Source organism: Lampris incognitus, chromosome 4 (assembly GCF_029633865.1).
Source record: "Lampris incognitus isolate fLamInc1 chromosome 4, fLamInc1.hap2, whole genome shotgun sequence".
NCBI lineage: Eukaryota > Metazoa > Chordata > Actinopteri > Lampriformes > Lampridae > Lampris > Lampris incognitus.
The window spans coordinates 57,089,925-57,110,547 of record NC_079214.1 but is presented as its reverse complement, the minus strand read 5'-3'; the positions used below and the strand labels follow the sequence as shown (position 1 = coordinate 57,110,547).

At 43.4% G+C, this 20,623-nt stretch overlaps 1 protein-coding gene across 1 annotated transcript in view; it reads right to left on the bottom strand.

Annotated features, from left to right (window-relative positions):
• Nucleotides 1-20,623, bottom strand: part of LOC130112084 (CUB and sushi domain-containing protein 1-like) — a 729,421-nt gene that overhangs the window by 296,784 nt on the left and 412,014 nt on the right. Inside the window, exons 16-20 of the mRNA XM_056279382.1 lie at nucleotides 17,280-17,401; nucleotides 16,894-16,966; nucleotides 13,606-13,744; nucleotides 11,774-11,961; nucleotides 10,171-10,359 (exon numbers count right to left, since the gene is read on the bottom strand). Of these exons, the coding sequence (XP_056135357.1) occupies nucleotides 10,171-10,359; nucleotides 11,774-11,961; nucleotides 13,606-13,744; nucleotides 16,894-16,966; nucleotides 17,280-17,401 (711 nt within the window). The remainder of the gene's footprint in view (nucleotides 1-10,170; nucleotides 10,360-11,773; nucleotides 11,962-13,605; nucleotides 13,745-16,893; nucleotides 16,967-17,279; nucleotides 17,402-20,623) is intronic.

The window sequence follows — 20,623 nt, the reverse complement described above, 5'->3', positions numbered from 1 at the left end:
TCTGTTTTTTTACTCGTCCGGCTGGTCCTGCAACTTAATAGTCCAAAGTGACTTATACTCTAATTTTGTGGGACGAATAAACTGCATTTCAACTAAGGCTACTAGATAAAACTGTTTAATCTCGGGACTCTATTGAAATACTGTACTGTAGGGATATGCGGGTCGACCCACAACCCGCGGGTCAGACGGGTTCGGGTAGGCTACCTAGAAAATATAAGTTCAGCGAGCAGGTCAAAAAGTGACAAAGCTACGCTACGTATGTTATAAATAACTTACAGAAACATTGTGTACAATAAGCTAGGCTGTCCATCACTAGTTCACCTTCTCTTCCCCGCTCTCTGTCTCTGTCTCTCTCTGTTACTTACACACACACACACACACACACACACACACACACACACACACACACACACACACACACACACACACACACACACAGGTTTATCCTGTATTTGCGATCACAGTTTTGGTCAACGCATGTGTTTTATAGTGATGAGCCTTCATGCAAAAGTTTTTCCCCTAAGTGTTATCCGTAGCCTTTGCTTACACCACCAAAACTATTTTTTTGGTCACAAAGTAGAGGCTTGTGCGTGTGTGAGTGACAGAGAGAGTGAGTGAGTGAGTGAGGGAGAGAGCCAGAGAGAGAGACAGAGTTCATGTCTTTAATGAAGGGTTACTTGTTATGCTGTTATTCAACAATAAAGAACACCGCTTGGAACAATTAGTCCATTTATTTAGCAGCCTACTAAAATTTTGCCAAATCAGTATGCGGATTGACAAGACCATACTGGATCGATCGAGGCCCGGGTTAACAATGGCCGCCATTGGTGCTGTGCCCTCACATGGTACTGATGGAAACTATAAAATCCGCTGTGGCGACCCCTGAAAAACAGGGAACAAGCCGAAAAAAGAAGATTTAGCAGCCTAGACCCAGCTGCTGTTAGGCTAAGCTACAACAGGCTATGTCTTGCAATCAGTGTATTATGCTGGGCAAACTGTCCAAAAATGAAATAGTGCACCACTGCTCACTTTGCTATAGCCTAAGCTAAAGTTGGAGGTTTGCAGGTCGGGTTGGGTCGGGTTTGGGTGGTTAATTAACGTGTATTTTAGCGAGCCGGGTGGTGCGGATTGGCTCTCATAATAGGTCGGGTGGGTGCAGGTATTAAAAAACCCTTACCAGCGCGTCACTGCTATATCACCATATAAATGTGACTTATACACCGAAGTGACTTATATGTTTTTTTTTTCCTTACGAAACACATTTTTTGCTGACTGTGACTTGTACTCCAGTGTTACTTGAAGTCCAGGAAAGATGGTAGTTCAAAAAAACAGTTGCAAGTAGGCAGATTCAGAAAAAGTAAAAGGGCTGCAATGCTACGACTAGGAGACACAATACACGGTGTGGCAAATTACTAGACTACTGCGCAGGTCTACAGTATAAAGTCTTTGGATAATGGTGTAAAGAGGATCATGTCACCAGGCTGGGGTGAGCTCAGGTGACTGGCAAAGGTAGGCACACAATTGGGACAACTGGTGGGCAGAAGAAGAAGAGCAGGGTCTGAAATGACGGCGGATGTTAATGGACAGACAAACGAGATGAATTAAATGATTTCTCAATAAAAGGTTGATAATTGTGACAAAGTATTGACGGAAAGATTTTCATAAAAATGTATATAGATTAAATAAAGACCAAGCACACTAATGGCTGAATTATGGTACCTCTAACATAGGCCAAGGTAAAGGCTTTGTCAAAAAGTGAGGAAAATGACATTGGCAGAAGCAGTGAGAGTATGGATGTGTACTGATGATGGTGGCGTGTGAGGAATCAGTGACCTCATGTGAACCAAACAATTCAATATTTTTATTGTTTAATGTGTTTGACACTGCCAGAAAGAATATCAACTCTACCAGGAAACACAATTACAACCATCAAGAACTTCTGGACACTAGAATATGATCACACACAATCAGATACCAACTGATTTGGACAATCTGCATTCCTCAGATTGCTACATGTTCCAGGCCCCATCGCTAGAGGACATCCCCCCTGTGGCTACCTGCTTGAGAAAGCGCCGGAGGCGATGCAAGAGGACCCGGATGCACGGGGTGTGCGGAAGCATCCATGCTAGGCTAAAGGCTAACCCCTCCAGATCAACTCTCCCATTCTCTTTACTTGCAAACGTACATTCTCTGGAAAAAGAAATGGACTGCATACGGTTTCAACGGACATCCCAGTGTGAAACAAAGAACTGTTTGTTTCTGTCTTTTGTCTGAAACCTTGTTACACAGCAACATTCCGGGCACAGCCATACAGCTAGATAGACTAACATGCTACTGAGCCAACAGAGCATCATCTTTGTCACGTAAGACCTGTGGTGGTGGCTTGTGTTTCTACATTAACAAGGAAATTTCATCAAAATGTAAACTTTTCCACCAGGGAAAACAACACACTGGACCTTATTTACACTAATGAGAAGAATGCATACAGTGCATTCCCCTGCCCCCACCTTGGAAACTCAGACCACATCTCTGTTATGCCAATTCCAGCATATAGGCCACTTCTGAAACTCACCAAACCGGTTCAGAGATATATCAGGGTCTGGCCAGAGGAGTCTGTCGTAGCTCTCCAGAACTATTTTGAGAGCACTGACTGACTGACTCAAAGTGGCAGCCTCCTCTGGTGAGCACATTGATCTGGAGGTATACACAGTGACAGCCCACATCAATAAGTATATAGCCGATGTTACAGTCACCAAAATCATCTCTTTGCGGGCCAACCAGAAGCCTTGGTTGACAGCAGAAGTCTGGCGCTGCTGAGGACCCGGGATACTATATTCAGATCTGGTGATAAGACAGCCCTCAAGACAGCACGAACCAACCTTTCGGTGTGGAATCAGGGAGGCCGAAAGACAATATGCTCAGAGAATCAAATGCCACTTCACTGGCAGCAGAGACGCATGGTGCTTGTGTAAGGGTATCCAGGCCCTCACTGGTAGAAGCCTCCTCAGACCTTTGGCGGTGCCCCCACCCTCTCAGATGCACTGAACCATTCTGCACATGGCACAAGAGACTGAACAACATGCTAGTGGTGAAGTCTACCTCCCTGATTGATGACCATGTTCTGCAGGTGACCACAGATGATGTGAGAAAGACCCAGGCAGTCATCCCCATGTGTTATAAGTCTACTACAATCATACCAGTGCCAAAAAAGTCCCCTGTGTTCTGCCACAATGATTACCACCCCATTGCATTGACTCCCATCATCATGAAGTGCTTCGAGAGACTGGTCATGAAGCACATCAAGTCCTGCCTCCTATCCACTCTGGACCCCCTTCAGTTTGCATACTGTACTAACTGCTCCACAAAAGATGCCACAACTTCTGCCCTTCACCCATCCCCGTCCCACCTGGAGAGAAAGAACAGCTATGTGAGGATGTTGTTCTTTGACTTCAGCTCAACTTTTAACACAATTATACCTCAACCCCTGATCAGAAAGCTGAGCCAGCTGGGCCTTAACACCTCCCTCTCCAACTGGGTGCTGGACTTCCTCACGGGGAGGCCACAGTTAGTTCAAATCAGCAGGATCACCTTCAGTACCATCACACTGAGCACCGGCACTCCCCTGGGCTTTGTGCTCAGACCGCTCCTGTTTCCCCTGCCGACTCACAACTGCACAGAATCATCCAACTCCAACCTCATCATAAAGTTTGCTGATGACACTGCAGTGGTAGGATCATCAACAACAATGATGAATCCATTGGACCAACTAGTGGCATGGTGCAAAATCAGCAACCTCTCCCCAAACATAGGGCAAAGTAAGAAGATAATCATCGACTTTAGAAAGACCAGCACCCACCATACCCCCTTGACCACTGATGGTATGGACATAGAAACAGTCAACAGTGCTAAGTCCTGGGAGTGTACATCACAGATGACCTCGCCTGGTCCTTACATATCACTGCTCCAAGAAGGCCCAGAAGCATCTCCACTTCCTGCGGCATTTCAAGAAGGCAAGTCTCCCCCCATCCATCCTCACCATATTCTACAGAGGCAACATAGAGAGCATTCTGACCAGCTGTATCACTGTCTAGCGTGGGAACTGCAAGGCCTCCGACTGCAAGTCCCTACAGCAGATAGTGAAGACAGCTGGCGCACAGTGCACCCAGAAGGCCCTCATTATTGTGAAGGACCCCATCCACCCTTCCCACAACCACTTCACCCTCCTACCATCTGGCTGGAGGTACAGGAGCATCCATGCTGCCTCCACCAGACTATGCAACAGTTTCATTCCGCAGGCTGTGAGTTTCCTCTACAGCCTGAACACTCAGACCTTCCACACAATGAGTTTTTGACCGTCTTCCTTTTGCACAATGAACTGCACTGTTACTCTAAATGACACACCTACCTGCACAGCTATCACTGCCAGAAAATCAATGTCTGTGTCAGGTGTCCTTGTGAAGTTTAGGTTTGTGAAGTACTTTTTGATTTTAATGTACTTTTTGTTTTTTAGTATGTATTGCATTTTTTTTTTAATGTGGCACTGTGGTCCATGTGAAACACAACCTCATTCCCCATAGGTATAAGACATGCATACGTGGAAATGACAATAAAAGCAGTGTAAGGTTGACCGTGGCCAGTTAGAGGAAAGGTGAGGGAACAACAGTAATTTTTGTTCCTAAGAAGAATTTGAAGAGTAAATTGTTTTGATTGTATTTCAAAAGGTGAAAAAAAAGCAGTGAAATTTCCCTTTTTTGCATTTTCACAAATAGAATAAAGGTTTCACAGACCTGAAAGAGTATTTTAATGAGTCTCTGGCTTCTCTGGGATCGTGTAGTTATGATTTGGCAAGTCTAACTGTAGTGGTTTTGATCAGGATCTGGTTCAGTGTGGTCTAGGTGTAGAAAAAAAGCAGTAAATCTCCCTTGTTTGCATGTTCACAAATATAATAAAGGTTTCACAAATCTGAAACTGTGTTCTAAAGAATCTTTAGCCTCTCTGGGATAATATAGTCCACATTTGACTTGTCTAAGTATAGTCGTTTATAATAGGACCTGGTCCAATATGGTCTGGGTGTGAAAAAGTGCAGTGAAATCATCCTTTTTTGCATTTTCACAAATACACTGCTCAAAAAAATAAAGGGAACACATAAGCAATGCAATGTAGCTCCAAGTCAATCACACTTTTGAGATATCAACCTGTCCAGTTAGGAAGCAACACTGATTTGTGAATCAATTTCACCTGTTGGTAAATTGTCTAATTTCCACCTGGTGGAAATTAGACAATTTGCAAGACAACCCCTATAAAAGGAATGGATTTGCAGGTGGTGGCCACAGACCATTTGCCTGTCCTCATCTTTTCTGGCCGATCTTTGGTTAGTTTTTCATTTTGCTAGTGCCCTCACCACTAGAGGTGGCATGAGGCGGTATCTGCAACCTACAGAAGTTGCTCAGGTAGTGCAGCTCATCCAGGATGGCACATCAATGCATGCTGTGGCAAGAAGATTTGATGTGTCTCCCAGCACAGTGTCCAGAGCATGGAGGAGGTACCAGGAGACAGGCCAGTACACCAGGAGACGTGGAGGGGGCCGCAGGAGGACAACAACCCCGCAGCAGGACCGCTATCTGGTCCTTTGTGCAAGGAGGAACAGGAGGAGCACTGCCGGAGCCCTACAAAACGACCTTCAACAGGCCACTAATGTGCAGGTTTCTGCTCAAACAGTGAGACACAGAATGCATGAGGATGGTATGAGGGCCCGACGTCCACAATTGGGGCCTGTGCTCACAGCCCAACACCGTGCAGCCCGATTGACCTTTGCCAGAGAACATCTTGGTTGGCAGATTCGCCATTGGCGCCCTGTGCTCTTCACAGATGAGAGCAGGTTCACACTGAACACATGTGACAGACGTGAGAGAGTCTGGAGACGCTGTGGAGAACGTTCTGCTGCCTGCAACATCCTCCAGCATGACCGGTTTGGCGGTGGGTCAGTGATGGTCTGGGGAGGCATATCCTTGGAGGGCCACACAGACCTCTACGTGCTAGCCAGAGGTACCATGACTGCCATTAGGTACCGGGATGAGATCCTCAGACCCATTGTCAGACCATATGCTGGTGCAGTGGGCCCTGGGTTCCTGCTCATGCATGACAATGCTCGTCCTCATGTGGCCAGAGTGTGTCAGCAGTTCCTGTATGTCGAGGGCATTAATGCTATGGACTGGCCTGCACGTTCCCCAGACCTGAATCCAATCGAGCACCTCTGGGACATCATGTCTCGTACCATCCGCCAACGCGATGTCACACCACAGACTGTCCAGGAGTTGACCGATGCCCTGATCCAGGTCTGGGAGGAGATCCCTCAGGAGACCATCCGTCGTCTCATCAGGAGCATGCCCAGACATTGTAGGGAGTGCATACAGGCACGTGGAGGCCACACACACGACTGAGCCTCATTTTGAATCGTCTTGAAGAATTTCCACAGAAGTTGGATCAGCCTATGTTCTCATTTTCCACTTTGATTTTGAGTATGATTCTGAATCCAGACCTTAATGGGCTAATGATTTTGATTTCCATTGATCATTCTTAGGTTATTTTGCTCTGAACACATTCCTCTGTCTAATAAATAAAGATTTTCAGCTGAAATATTTCATTCATCGAGGTCTATATTGTGTTTTTAGGTGTTCCCTTTATTTTTTTGAGCAGTGTAGAATAAAGGTTTCAGAAATCTGAAACTGTGTTTTAATGAGTCTGCAGCTTCTCTGGGATAATCCAGATTTGACCAGTCCAAGTATAGTGATCAGGACCTGGTCCAATGTGGTCTAGGTGTGAAATAAGCAGTGAAAGCCCCCCCCCTTTTTTCTTTTGCATTTTCACAGATAGAATAAAGGTTTCGCAAATCTGAAAGTGGGATTCAAACCGCATTAAGGCTTTGCCTAAAATATCTAAGATGCTTTCACAACAGTAAGAGCTGCAAAAAATGGAGGATCGGTTGCTCAGCACTGACAGTTAAGTTTCCCTTAACTTTCCACTTAACTGCAGAATCGGGAGCTAACCTCAGCGTCCTTCACATAAGCCAGCTCTTGCTCTTCTGAGGTGGAGGTGCTGGGCATACTTGCGCCCTCTTTAGTTGGTGCAGCTGGAGGAGGCCTTGAAGAAGCAGCACCGTGTAGCCATTTTCTTAGATCCATTTTTCTTCGTTTGAAGTGCAGTTTGATAGTTGCTTGCTGTCACTGAAACATATTAGCGCCACGCAGCATCTGACTTGCTCGCTGTACTTTATGTGCTAATCTTGACGTATTGACAACAAATCAAACCAGTAGGTCATAGGTCAAGCACCAGACCAATGAGCACACCACTTCCCCAAATGTGACCTTATGCAAATATGACCAACAGGGTGTGTTTTTTTTCTTCCCCCTTTTCTTATTTTTGTTTTTATTTCATTTAATTTAGCGAAAAGGTTTTAACTTTTAATATGATAAATATAAATTAATTCCAAAGGCTTGGCCTGCGGGTGGGTCAGCAGGGGGGCACAAAAACTCCTTTGGGGAGGCATGGCCAGCGAATGCCCCCCATGACACCGGCTGATGAGAGTCTCTAACCCGGATCAGACAGTGTGCAGAGTGACTTATTTGTGTATTTGAATGTGCATGGCTAAAGGTTTTACAGTGGCAGTGGTGATGGTTTGGGGTTTATTATGGTTAATACTGTTTAATATTGTGTCCTTCAGCGATTGGCAATTACACGCTGCCAATTTTTCCCACCAATTCTAACACTGTGGAATATGGCGGGAAAAGAGCGGGCTTTTTTGTGCTAACATGGGTAAAAAGAATCTATTGACCTCAAAGCTCCAAGAGACAGCTATCTGTCAATTTAATCTCACAGTTCGCCTCAGCAGCTATTCTGAAGCAGAACTCAGAGCATTTCACTTCCAATTCAATCAATTCAAAATGTCAATAACAATGTAATTTATTTGCCAGGATAAGGGTGTTTGTTCCAAATAATTCCTCAAGAGTTTGGATGTGACAGCCATCTCATGGAATTTTTTTCTCAACCCGAATCTGGAGTTTTCTCTGTAGGGTGTCTGGGCTCAGCCTAAGAGACAGGGTGAGGAGCTCAGAGTAGAGCCGCTGCTCGTTCACATCGAAAGAAGCCAGCTGAGGTGGTTCAGGCATCTGATTAGGATGCCTCCTGGGCGCCTTCCTTTGGAGGTTTTCAGGGCACGGCCAACTGGGAGGAGACCCCGAGGTAGACCCAGAACTTGCTGAAGGGACTACATGTCCAATCTGCCCTGGCAACGCCTTGGGATCCCTCAGGAGGAGCTGGAGGGTGTTGCTGGGGAGAGGGACGTCCGGAGTGCCCTACTTAGCTTGATGCCACCTTGACCCGACCCCGGAGAAGCAGCTGAAGATGAATGAATGAATGAATCTGGAGAATATGTCTCTTGAAGTGTAAGAAATCATCTCTCTTGTCGTAATCTTTCACTGCCCCACTCTTACGGACTTATGGAAGGTCTGGCCTCAAGATGCTCTGACATTCAATGCTGGTTTTATCTATTTCTCAGTCATCCATATAATAAGCACTGATTCTTTACAATCCCATGGCACCTTTTGGTGAAAAGATTATAGGTGTGAATATGAACTGAGGATAGTAGGAATGGAGTATAAGTTTGCAGCAAAGGTTTGGAAGATCCTAGAAGGGTTTTGAAATCCTAACCAATTTTGAAAGACAAAACAACTTGGTTATGGCACCAGCTTTCACAGATGTTAAAAATAAAGTGTTCACACTAAATAATTAGGCAAAGATAGCTATCAAACTCCCAACAGTATAGGCGAGATCATGCTGCAGAATCCTGACATGTCACACGCTTGCCAGTCTTACAGAAGCTTGTGCAATCTAACACAAAACCAAACGACATGGGCAGCCAAACTGAGCATGATTAAATGAGAGAAATTAAAACATGAAATTAAAAAAAAAATTAAATAAAAAAGGCAAATATGTATAATGAGATTGAGTTAAAGTTTAATTTTGTCTCTTCACACTCCTCAGCTCTGTAGTGCTTCCTTGCCTTACTGTGACTTGGCCAGGTAATGAATCATCGAGTCTTCTCTGCACTTCAATATCAACACTTGTTTTGAAAGATGAAGCTTGAAATTTTGATTGAGACCACTTCATTCCTCAAGAATGGGATTTACTATAGCTTACCCAGAGTGTCTGCTGGATATGCAAAAAGTCAGCTCAGAGAACTTCTTTTTCCCATCCCCCCTCCCCTTTTTTCCCCTCCCAATTGTATCCGGCCAATTACCTCACTATTCCAAACTGTTCCGGTCGCTGCTCCACCTTCTTTGCTGATCCGGGGAGAGCTGCAGACTACCACGTGCCTCCTCCGATACATGTGGAGTCACCAGCCACTTCTTTTCACCTGACATTGAGGAGTCCCCCCCCAAACAGGCGCCCCGACCGACCAGAGGCGCTAGTGCAGCGACCAGGACACATACCCACATCTGGCTTCCCACCCGCAGACACGGCCAATTGCGTCTGTAGGTATGCCCGACCAAGCCGTAGGTAACACGGGGATTCGAACTGGCAATCCCTGTGTTGGTAGGCAACGGCATAGACCAGCGCGCCACCCGGATGCCTGGCTCAGAGAAACTTTGCTATATTCTCGTCTATACAGTTCAAGGGGGGGAAGTCTTCCTCTTTCAAGAGAGGGTGTGAGTAAAGTTGCTGTTCTTGACATTTCTCACTGAAATCACAAAATCACTGTTTCTAGTTGCTTTTAATGAAGGGTGCTAAAACACGAATACCTCGACGACAACGCAGGGTGTATTTTTATATGCCATTCATCTTCTTCTGCTCTTTGCAGAGCTACTTCAAGGCATAGGGTTTCATCCCTTGAGAGATGTCATTTTGTGTGTGTGTGTGTGTGTGTGTGTGTGTTTCTCTGCTTTAGAGTTGCCTGTGATTGGTATGAGGTGCCATAAACAAGAATAGGTTAAAATAGAAGGTAAGACAAAGGCAAGGCATATAAAAGAGAAGAGGTTGGAAAGAAGAAAGTCAGGAAAAAGAAAGTCAGGAAGGCAGAATGACAGAGAGGAACAAGAATAACTGAAAAATAACAAGCAAAGAAACAAAGGAACGGAGAAATGAAAGATGAAAGAAATTAAAAGAAAGTCTCACCGTCACAACTAGGAAGAGCGTGGCTCCACTGGTGATTCTGCTCACAGATGATTGGCTCCTGGTCGCTCAGCGTGTATCCTGGGTCACAGGTAAATGTGACTCGAGAGCCGATCGCAAAGCTGCTGCCATGGCGACGACCATTAACCGGAATACCGGGGTCGAGACAGGAATCTGACTCCATCATTACACCTATAAGAGTCAACAATGTGCACAGATTAGCATGCTAGCACACAATAAAGGGTCTTTTGTGTGTGCATGGGTGTGTGTGTTTCTGTGTGTGCATGAACATGCACGTGTGTACTTGAGAGCACATTTATCTCAAAGCTATAGTTTTCAGTTCAAGTGTTGGATGTGAAGAAGGGAGAAAGTGACTAGTGCCTCCTTTGGTCAGTCGGGGCGCCTGTTCGGGGGGGAGGGGGAAACTGGGGGGAATAGCATGATCCTCCCACACGCTACGTCCCCCTGGCGAAACTCCTCACTGTCAGGTGAAAAGAAGCGGCTGGCGACTCCACATGTATCGGAGGAGGCATGTGGTCATCTGCAGCCCTCCCCGGATCAGCAAAGGGGGTAATTGGCCAAAGTACAATGACCGGGACGGCTCGGAAGAGTGGGGTAATTGGCCAAGTACAATTGGGGAGAAAAAAGGGGAAAAAATACCCCCCACCCCAAAAAAAAGGGAGGCAGTGGACAGGAAAGGAAAAAAAAATTACCATGCCAATTTATCTTGTAACAAAGTTTTGCTGAAAGTCAAATATTTTAAGTTATTACACTTTCGGTTTTACCACAACTTTTATTCGTCATCTGCACTCCAGCTTGTTGAGTTTATGTTTGTGTACAGCACTCAGGCCCACCGACAATATTCATGAGGTGTGTTTTTATCAGTGCTGGGGGAACAGCAGGCCTATTTTTTGGCATAATGTTTTCTCAGCTGTTTTGAAAGACATTTGAAGACTGGATAAATATCCTTGAATTTACTTGGAAAGCACATTGCCTTTGGCAAGGGTAGCCTATATGTCACTCAGTGCATGGTGGATTCTCCTAACAGATGCTTTTACTGTGCCCTGACTCTGAGGGGCAGTTTCCATTAATTACGGCCTTGGGTATTTGATTTGGATTCTTAGCGAGCTAAAGGAGCAATGATATAGGGACTGGATTATTTCGTTATCGAGCCTTTTATGACCTTTTTCTTTTGATGCAACCTTTTGTTTCATTATGGGTTATTAGCCATTTTGTGCACATATGGGCTCTTCCTAAGCACTTCACTTTAAAAACTCTCCAACTTAGAGTTAAATTGCATGAGTGTCAGTTGAGTAAGTAAACAACATGTAGAACACTATTGTGTGTGGCAAGTTGGATTTCAGTCAACACAGACACATAACATATCAATTACCATGCTCATTGTCCTGTACATGTTTGTGATTGTGTATGTGTGCAATATATCTATGTGGGTATGAATACCTGCAAGTGTTTTAATATTTTTATCTGTCAATCTATGACATATGATGTGACACCTCACGGCTGCTCTCCATCTTTAACTTCATTTTAGTCATGCATCTATAAATCAGTCTCTGTCAGACCACCAGCCAGTGTTAATCAGTCTTACTCTCGTATCTGATGCTGAAGCCTGCTGCAGAGCGGCTGTTGTCGGTGGTAAACAGCAGGAACAAGAAGTTGGAGGTAGAGATCAGGAAATGGGGTGCCTGAGTTCCGTGGTATTCACCAATCAGTGGAGAGGAGGCTGAGGGACCGTCTCTGATTTCCAAGGTGTCGTAGTTGACCTCTGTCTGAAACCTAGACAGAGATATGAACACATAACCACACATTCACATTTGTACTTGCCTGATATCGGACGGAATTGTCAAGTCGTTATACTCGATTTCCATCTTCAGTCTGACATTGCCTCCGCTCTAACCAATTTCTGGGGAGGGGGGGTCTACTATCTTCCCGATCCAATCACTAGAGATTAACATATCTGCCTGATTTTAACATCTTTTTAAGTCATCACTGATGCGTAGCCATGCCAAGTAGAGCGGAGCGAAGTAAAATCAAACTATGACGTCGGGCGAAATTGAGACAACGTGTCGCCTAACGCTTGACAATGACGTTAGTCCCGCCCGTGGCACTGATTGGCTAATTGTTAATCCCCCCGTGGCACTCATCGGATAATCGCTTTTTCCACTGTCTGGCTGGGAGTCTGGCGTTGGATCGGCTGAGGGAGCCTGGTCTGCCACGTCCAGTGGGCCCAGGGACCACAGCCCTGCTGGAGCTGCGCCTGAAGAGGAAACACCGAGGGTGATCTGAGAGGACGCGGAAGCGGGGCAGGCTAAGCTAACTGCTAGCCCATGCAGACCGGCAGTTGCGACAGTCATCCTGCATTCATTCTCTTGGACAGTGATTTTTTTTTTTGTAGTTTGACACACGTATGCGTTCTTGTAATTTTTGGGTATGTGTTTTTGTCTTTGTGTTGCACCGCTGCGGGCTGGGGGAAAGGACTTCATTTCATGTAATGGAAGGACAAATAATGTGTTCCTGATTCCTGAACTGAGAAACCGCTGTTTCGTGCCATGATGCCATACCAGCAGAATCATTCAACTCGGTGGAGTGGGCGGATTCAAAGGTCTGGACCCAGGCAAAATTAGTATATAAAAAGAAAGAGAAATTTAAAGAATTAGAAAGAGTGAGAAAAGCAGACATAAAGATAAAATGTATCTAATTAACATGAGTCATCTGCATAGAAGCTACACAGTAGTCAAAACCAGACCAAAACAACTGCATAATTTAAAGTGCTGTCAATCTACCTACCAATAGCTGATCCATATGTTATATTTGCTTGTGGAATACATGTGACATTACATTTTTATTTACAACTGGAAAACCGTGTTGATGCTGCCTAGCTAGTAAACAAAATGTCAACACGGGGAAAAAACTTTAGAAAAATTTTCACCCAGTGAACTTCAACATTCTGTCAATGATATACTTCATTAATCCCCATGGGAAATTCTGCTCTGCATTTAACCCATCCTAGCTGTGTAGCTAGGAGCAGTGGGCAGCCGCTGTGCAGCACCCGGGGGCCAACTCCAGTTCGTCTTGCCATGTCTTGGTAAGGGACACAGACAGGACTACTAACCCTAACATACATGTCTTTATGATGGTGGGGGAAACCCAGAGAAAACCCATGCAGACAAATAGTTACATTAGATTTGTTATGTTTATATTCCATATGTTCCAGATATTGTGGATCAGAGATCAGAAATGAGCTCAATGCTGAAGTCCTCTCAAAAATCCATAAAGAAGCCTATCAACATGATTTGTGATTCATAAGTGCAGATCCAAAATGTTCCCCCTGGGCCTTACATTGATATTGCTAAAACATATACTCGACAGTTATTCTGACTTTCAGTGCTACCTATTTACCTACACACCTCTCTAACTTACCTATCAAAATGTATCTTCACTGCATGGTCTGGTTGTGCTTCAATCACCCACTGGCAGTTGAGAGAATCTCGATAGAATGACGGCCAACCGGGAGAGAGCAGGACACCTGAAGGAGCTGTGAGATGACCTCCGCATGGAGCTAGAGAAAGTTAGATAGAGAATCAGAATCATGTTTATTGGCCATGTAGGTTTGCAAATACTTGTCAAATACACATGGAATTTGATTCCGGTTTCCTGGCTCTCTCAGTGTACTTAACATAGAATAACAACACTACAACACAACAATACTCAGATATATACACACAAGGACTGACTTATACAGGCGAAATAAGAGGTGATAGTGAAATGGTGCCTAGAATATATCAGAGATGCTGAAACAGATATTAAATAAATAAATGAAATAGATGTTAGCAGGTTATTTACATACAGTGCATCCGGAAAGTATTCACACCCCTTCAATTTCCCCACATTTTGATATGTTACAGCCTTATTCCCAAATTGATTAAATTCCTTTTTTTTCTCGTCAATCCTCACACAATACCCCATAATGACAAAGTGAAAAAGGTTTTGTAGAAATTTTTGCAAATTTATTAAAAATAAAAAACTGGAATATTGCATGTACATAAGTATTCACACCCTTTGCTGTGACACTCAAAATTGAGCTCAGGTTCATCCTGTTTATACTGATCATCCTTGAGATGTTTCTACATCTTGATTGGAGTCCACCCGTAGTAAATTCAATTGATTGGGCATGATTTGGAAAGGCATACACCTGTCTATATAAGGTCCCACTGTTGACAGTGCATGTCAGAGCAGAAACCAAGCCATGAAGTCAAAGGAATTGTCTGTGGACCTCCGAGACAGGATTGTATCTAGGCACAGATCTGGGGAAGGGTAAAAAAAATTTTCTACAGCTTTGAAGGGCCCGAAGAGCACAGTGGTCTCCATCGTTCGTAAATGGAAGATGTTTGGATCCACCAGCACTCTTCCTAGAGCTGGCTGCCCAGCCAAACTGAGCAATCGAGGGAGAAGGGCCTTGGTCAGGTAGGTGACCAAGAACCCGATGGTTACTCTGACAGAGCTCCAGCGTTCCTCTGTGGAGATGGGAGAGCCTTCCAGAAGGACAACCATCTCTGCAGCACTCCACCAATCAGGTCTTTATGGTAGAGTGGCCAGATGGAAGCCTCTGCTCATTAAAAGGCACATGACAGCCTGCTTGGAGTTTGCCAGAAAGCACCTAAAGGACTCTCAGACCATGAGAAACAAGATTCTCTTGATTGAACTCTTTGGCCTGAATGCCAAACGTCACGTCTGGAGGAAACCAGGCACCTCTCATCACCTTACTAATACCATCCCTACAGTGAAGCATGGTGGTGGCAGCATCATGCTGTGGAGATGTTATTCAGCGGCAGGAACTGGGAGACTAGTCAGGATCAAGGGAAAGTTGAATGGAGCAAAGTAGAGAGATCCTTGATGTTAACCAGCTCCAGAGTGCTCAGGACCTCAGACTGGGGCGAAGGTTTACCTCTCAATATGACAACGACCCTAAGCACACAGCCAAGACAACAAAGGAGTGGCTTCAGGACAAGTCTGTGAATATCCTTGAGTGGCCCAGCCAGAGCCCAGACTTGAACCCCATTGAACATCTCTGGAAAGACCTGAAAATAGCTGTGCAGCGATGCTCCTCATCTAACCTTACAGAACTCGAGAGGATCTGCAGAGAAGAATGGGAGAAATACCCCAAATATAGGTGTGCCAAGCTTGTAGCTTCATACCCAAGAAGACTTGAGGCTGTAATCACTGCCAAGGGTGCCTCAACCAAGTACTGAGTAAAGGGTGTGAATCCTTATGTACATGCAATATTTCAGTTTTTTATTTTAATAAATTTGCAAAAATTTCTACAAAACCTTTTTCACTTTGTCATTATGGGGTATTGTATGTAGATTGATGAGAAAAAAAAGGAATTTAATCCATTTTGGAATAAGGCTGTAACATAACAAAATATGGGGAAAGTGAAGGGGTGTGAATACTTTCCGGATGCACTGTACGTACATGCCTGAGGTAGATGGACATGACAGAGCGTACCAGTATATGTACAATGTACAGTACAGTATATGGTTGGATTTATTTGACAAGAGCCAAAGTAACATGACATTTTTGTATTTTAAGTGTCCTCGTGTCAGTGAATTTTAGAGTAATTTTTATATCTTCCTCCTCTCTGAAATGTTATTCTTACTCCTTTAATAAAGATTACCTTTAGCTTAAAACAAACACTTGTGCTTTTGTGAGAGCCCAAGCTACAGTAAACATTTCTGGAGGTATTTTTTTTAAATTTTTTTAGTACAACCAATATTATTCTATGAGAATGTTTAAGTATACTCAAATTTCAAAAGACACAAAAAAAAAAAAAGATTGATCCTTTCAGCTCATGGCACGGCAAGCAGTCAAAGCTAGCTATTAGGTATAGCAGGATGCTAGCAGGAAGCTGTTTCATAGTTAGCTTCCGTTCCTATTCAGTTCCTTTCTCCTGCAGCACTTCACTTCCTAATATAGTTGGTTCAAACTGCAACAGGATGAGCCTGTTGTGTTTAATGCATTTATATGTTGTGTGGATAATTGATATTCTTTGGTTTCCTCAATAGCAACTGCCACATACTTAAGTGGTCTCCAATGATTTATAGAATGATCATTTTGACTGCCAGCCCCAATAATGTAACATGTAGAATGACAGCTTTGCAGTATTTAGTATTTCATGACCCATGTAGCATCTCTTGCATTTAACAAAAATTCTGCATCATTGCTCACATCTTAGTCCCATTCATTTTGACAGCATATTTAACATTATTCAGTTAGCAATAAAAACAAAAAAGGAATCTATTCTGCCTCCTTTTCCATCTACATACAAATACAGCATACAGCTGTGGAGTTATTGCAGAAGTTGTAATATAACAATACATCACAGTCCAAGACGATCAAGGGTTTTCCTTTCTCCAATATCCCACCTTGATTCAGGTTGATTATAATTATATAACGGCTCTGTTCTATATATTAACAATGGACAGCACACTGTAATATCATTTAGACTACAAAATCAATATGGCAAGCGTCTTATTTGAAGACATGCAACTAAGCAAAAGCTGATGGCAGCCAGAACTGGTTTCAAAAAGTGTGGAAATAATGGTACATTCACTGTGTCCCTATTATCATTTTTTTTGCTACATATTAGCTTTTCCACATGCTATGGCCATATACAAGACACAACACATATGTGAATCAGTGTGTGTGTACCTTCACAGCGTGGTACAGCAGCAGACCAGACAACATTTCCTTCCTGGATGATACAAGTAACCTGATCTGAACCCTGTGAAATGACAGCCAGCCAGCCAGCCAGACAGACAGATAGACATATAGACAAATAGACAGATAGATAGATAGATAGATAGATAGATAGATAGATAGATAGATAGATAGATAGATAGATAGATAGATAGATAGATATGTAGATAGATGGATGGATAGATAGATAGATAGATAGATAGATAGATAGATAGATAGATAGATAGATAGATAGATAGATAGATAGATAGATGTCCATTTAATATTGCATTATAATCACTTATTGCTGTTTTTTTTCCAAATTCATATATTTAGTCATAATTGTATATATTCACTACCTGTGTCCTTATAAATCCTTGGTCACAGCGAAATGCCACAGAACTGCCCAACTGAAACTGGTCTCCAAACCTCTGCCCATTAACAGGAACTCCAGGATCATGGCATTCATTCTGACCAAAGGCTACAAAGACAGAGAGAAAGATTAAGAGAAAGCAAATGGTCTAGCTTTTATGTGTACAAAGCCTGCACATAAACATGTATAAACGAAATTGACCTCAGCAAACCCATTCAGTTAGCAGTGAGAAAAAAAATCAACAAAAGCATACAAAGTAAACAATTATGTATACCTCACTTGTATGGATTTACGTCTTTGCTCCATCTCTTTCATTATGATCATATTTCTCCAATTTCAGAGTTGTAGACATTTGTCAGTGCTATGTCACATGCTCCATGTTTGCAGTGCAGGAAAAGTGAAATATCACATTTCCACTGAAATGTCAATACTGTAGGGGAATTATCTCACTGTGGATTCAACCCTGTCATGTTTAGCTTCTATTATCCCTATTCAAGAGATTAACCTGATCCCACCAAAACCAAACACCAGTGATTGAAAAGGTCCCAGGTTGATTAGCAACTGATGGAACGGCAATGAAACAAGAGGGGTGTTGGGGGGGGGGTAGAGAAGCAACACACACACACACACACACACACACACACACACACACACACACACACACACACACACACACACCCCTATGCACACAAACCTAGTTTGTTTAGAAATGTGAGAGAGAGAGAGAGAGAGAGAGAGAGAGAGAGAGAGAGAGAGAGAGAGAGAGAGAGAGAGAGAGAGAGAGAGAGAGAGAGAGAGAGAGAGAGAGAGAGAGAGAGAGAGAGAGAGAGTGCACACACAATGTGCTGTGGTTTTATTTATATACACAAATCCACACATGCATGAAAACTATGAGCCTGGAATATGTACACTGATTGCCTGACTCTCTGAAAGAGGTCTATTCATTTTCAATGAGAGAATCCATTAAGACTGCACTGCAATGAAATGCCAGTCTGACATGTATTAGATTCACTCAGCCTATCTCATCTGCATTCCATTTATGCTGTAACCATCATGTGCCAAATTCATGCCTATGAGATGATCCCATGGCTTGGTCATACTGAGATGAACCCAATCGCACGGTTGTTGACTGTCACCTACTGTACATTCTCTGCAAAACTGAGTCACCAAAAATACATTTTCACAATCAATTTACATTTGATTTTAATTTATGTAAGCATAACCAAAAGTTGTGCTCAGTAATCACATTGTCCATCACGGATAGTGTTCCTCAAATTCAGTACTTGGTCACCTTCGCTTCATGTTTTATTTGCTTCCACTGGGTAATATTATCCATCACACTATTATCATCATTCTGTTATGCTGAAAATATTCAAATTCATATCATGACATCAGGGACCTCTAATATCCCACACTGCCATCAGTGCCAGCTATCAAGAAATTAAATATCTGATGGCCACCAACAAAACCTGAAACTCGGCTGTAGGTTATTGCCACCAAAGCTCAACTTTTCTATCTGTCTGACTTCGCTGCAGAAACTGATGGTTTTTGTCCATGCTTCCTCAGCTATATTGGAGTAAATTCCACCATGTAGTTAAACCTGCATTTCTTTTATTTTTCTATTCTATTGATTAATTTCTACCTACAAAATTGCCTCACTCAGATCATTACTTTTGCGCAATTTTCCCATTCTGACTCTGTGTCATACATGCTTTTGTCACATCCAGAGAGTACTATACAGTGGCACACTCTTGCACGGTCTCCTATCTTTCCTCATCAGCAAGCTACATGATAGTATACTGTATAATATTGTATTGATGCATAGCCACAATATTATTATGCTCTCATTATGAATTTTTGGGGCACCACCTGCATCCATCCATCCATTATCCAAGCCACTTATCGGGGTCGTGGGATGCTGGAGCCTATCCCAGCAGTCATTGGGCTGCAGGCGGGGAGACACCCTGAACAGGCCGCCAGTCCATCACAGGGCCGACACATTCACACCTAGGGACAATTTAGTACGGCCAATTCACCTGACCTACATGTCTTTGGACTGTGGGAGGAAACCGGAGCATCCAGAAGAAACCCATGCAGACACGGGGAGAACATGCAAACTCCACAAAGAGGACAACCTGAGACGACCCCCAAGGTTGGCCAACCCCGGGGTTCGAACCCAGGACCTTCTTGCTGTGAGGTGACCACGCTAACCACTGCGCCACCGTGTGCCACCCGGCACCACCTACATGACGTAGGAAATTAAGATATATCCAAATTAATCAGTTTCAGATCTGAAATTGTAAATTCTCGATTACAGATATTTATTTCTCTTTGTTTTTGAGAGAAACACATACAATGACTTTCAATAATAGATAAATGTATTAATGGCTAAATATCTACCATCAGTAGAGTAAATGAGTAATTGAATGAATAAATGGAAAATCAGAATCAAATAAATGAATGAAATTATCCCTTTCAACTGGCAAACCTGAACTTATCACTCAGGCCGCCAGTCCATCACAGGGCCGACACATTCACACCTAGGGACAATTTAGTACGGCCAATTCACTTGACCTATATGTCTTTGGACTGTGGGAGGAAACTGGAACATCCAGAAGAAACCCATGCAGACACGGGGAGAACATGCAAACTCCACAAAGAGGACAACCTGGGACGACCCCCAAGGTTGGCCAACCCCGGGGTTCGAACCCAGGACCTTCTTGCTGTGAGGTGACCACGCTAACCACTGCGCCACCGTGTGCCACCCGGCACCACCTACATGACGTAGGAAATTAAGATATATCCAAATTAATCAGTTTCAGATCTGAAATTGTAAATTCTCGATTACAGAGATGTATTTCTCTTTGTTTTTTAGAGAAACACATACAATGACTTTCAATAACAGATAAATGTATTAATGGCTAAATATCTACAATCAGTAGAGTAAATGAGTAATTGAATGAATAAATGGAAAATCAGAATCAAATAAATGAATGAAATTATCCCTTTCAACTGGCAAACCTGAACTTATCACTCAGTTAGTGATGGTATCAAGGAGTATGTGATTTTCAGAACTTCCTGAGAAGGCAGGTCACTATGAAGTGATTAAATCTTTCTAAGGCTTGAAATTGAAATCTTAGATTACTATCCAAGGCTTATCCTGTATTTTATCAAAGATATGACTCGAGACTACTTGAGATGTGTCAATGCAGAGATGACTTAGTTCCAATGAAGGCTGCTATGATTGGCGCTGGATGCTTCCTAACCCTAACCCTTCCAGGCAAGGAATCCCCACAGGAAACCGAGGTTACCCGAGGTCATGGTGTCAAT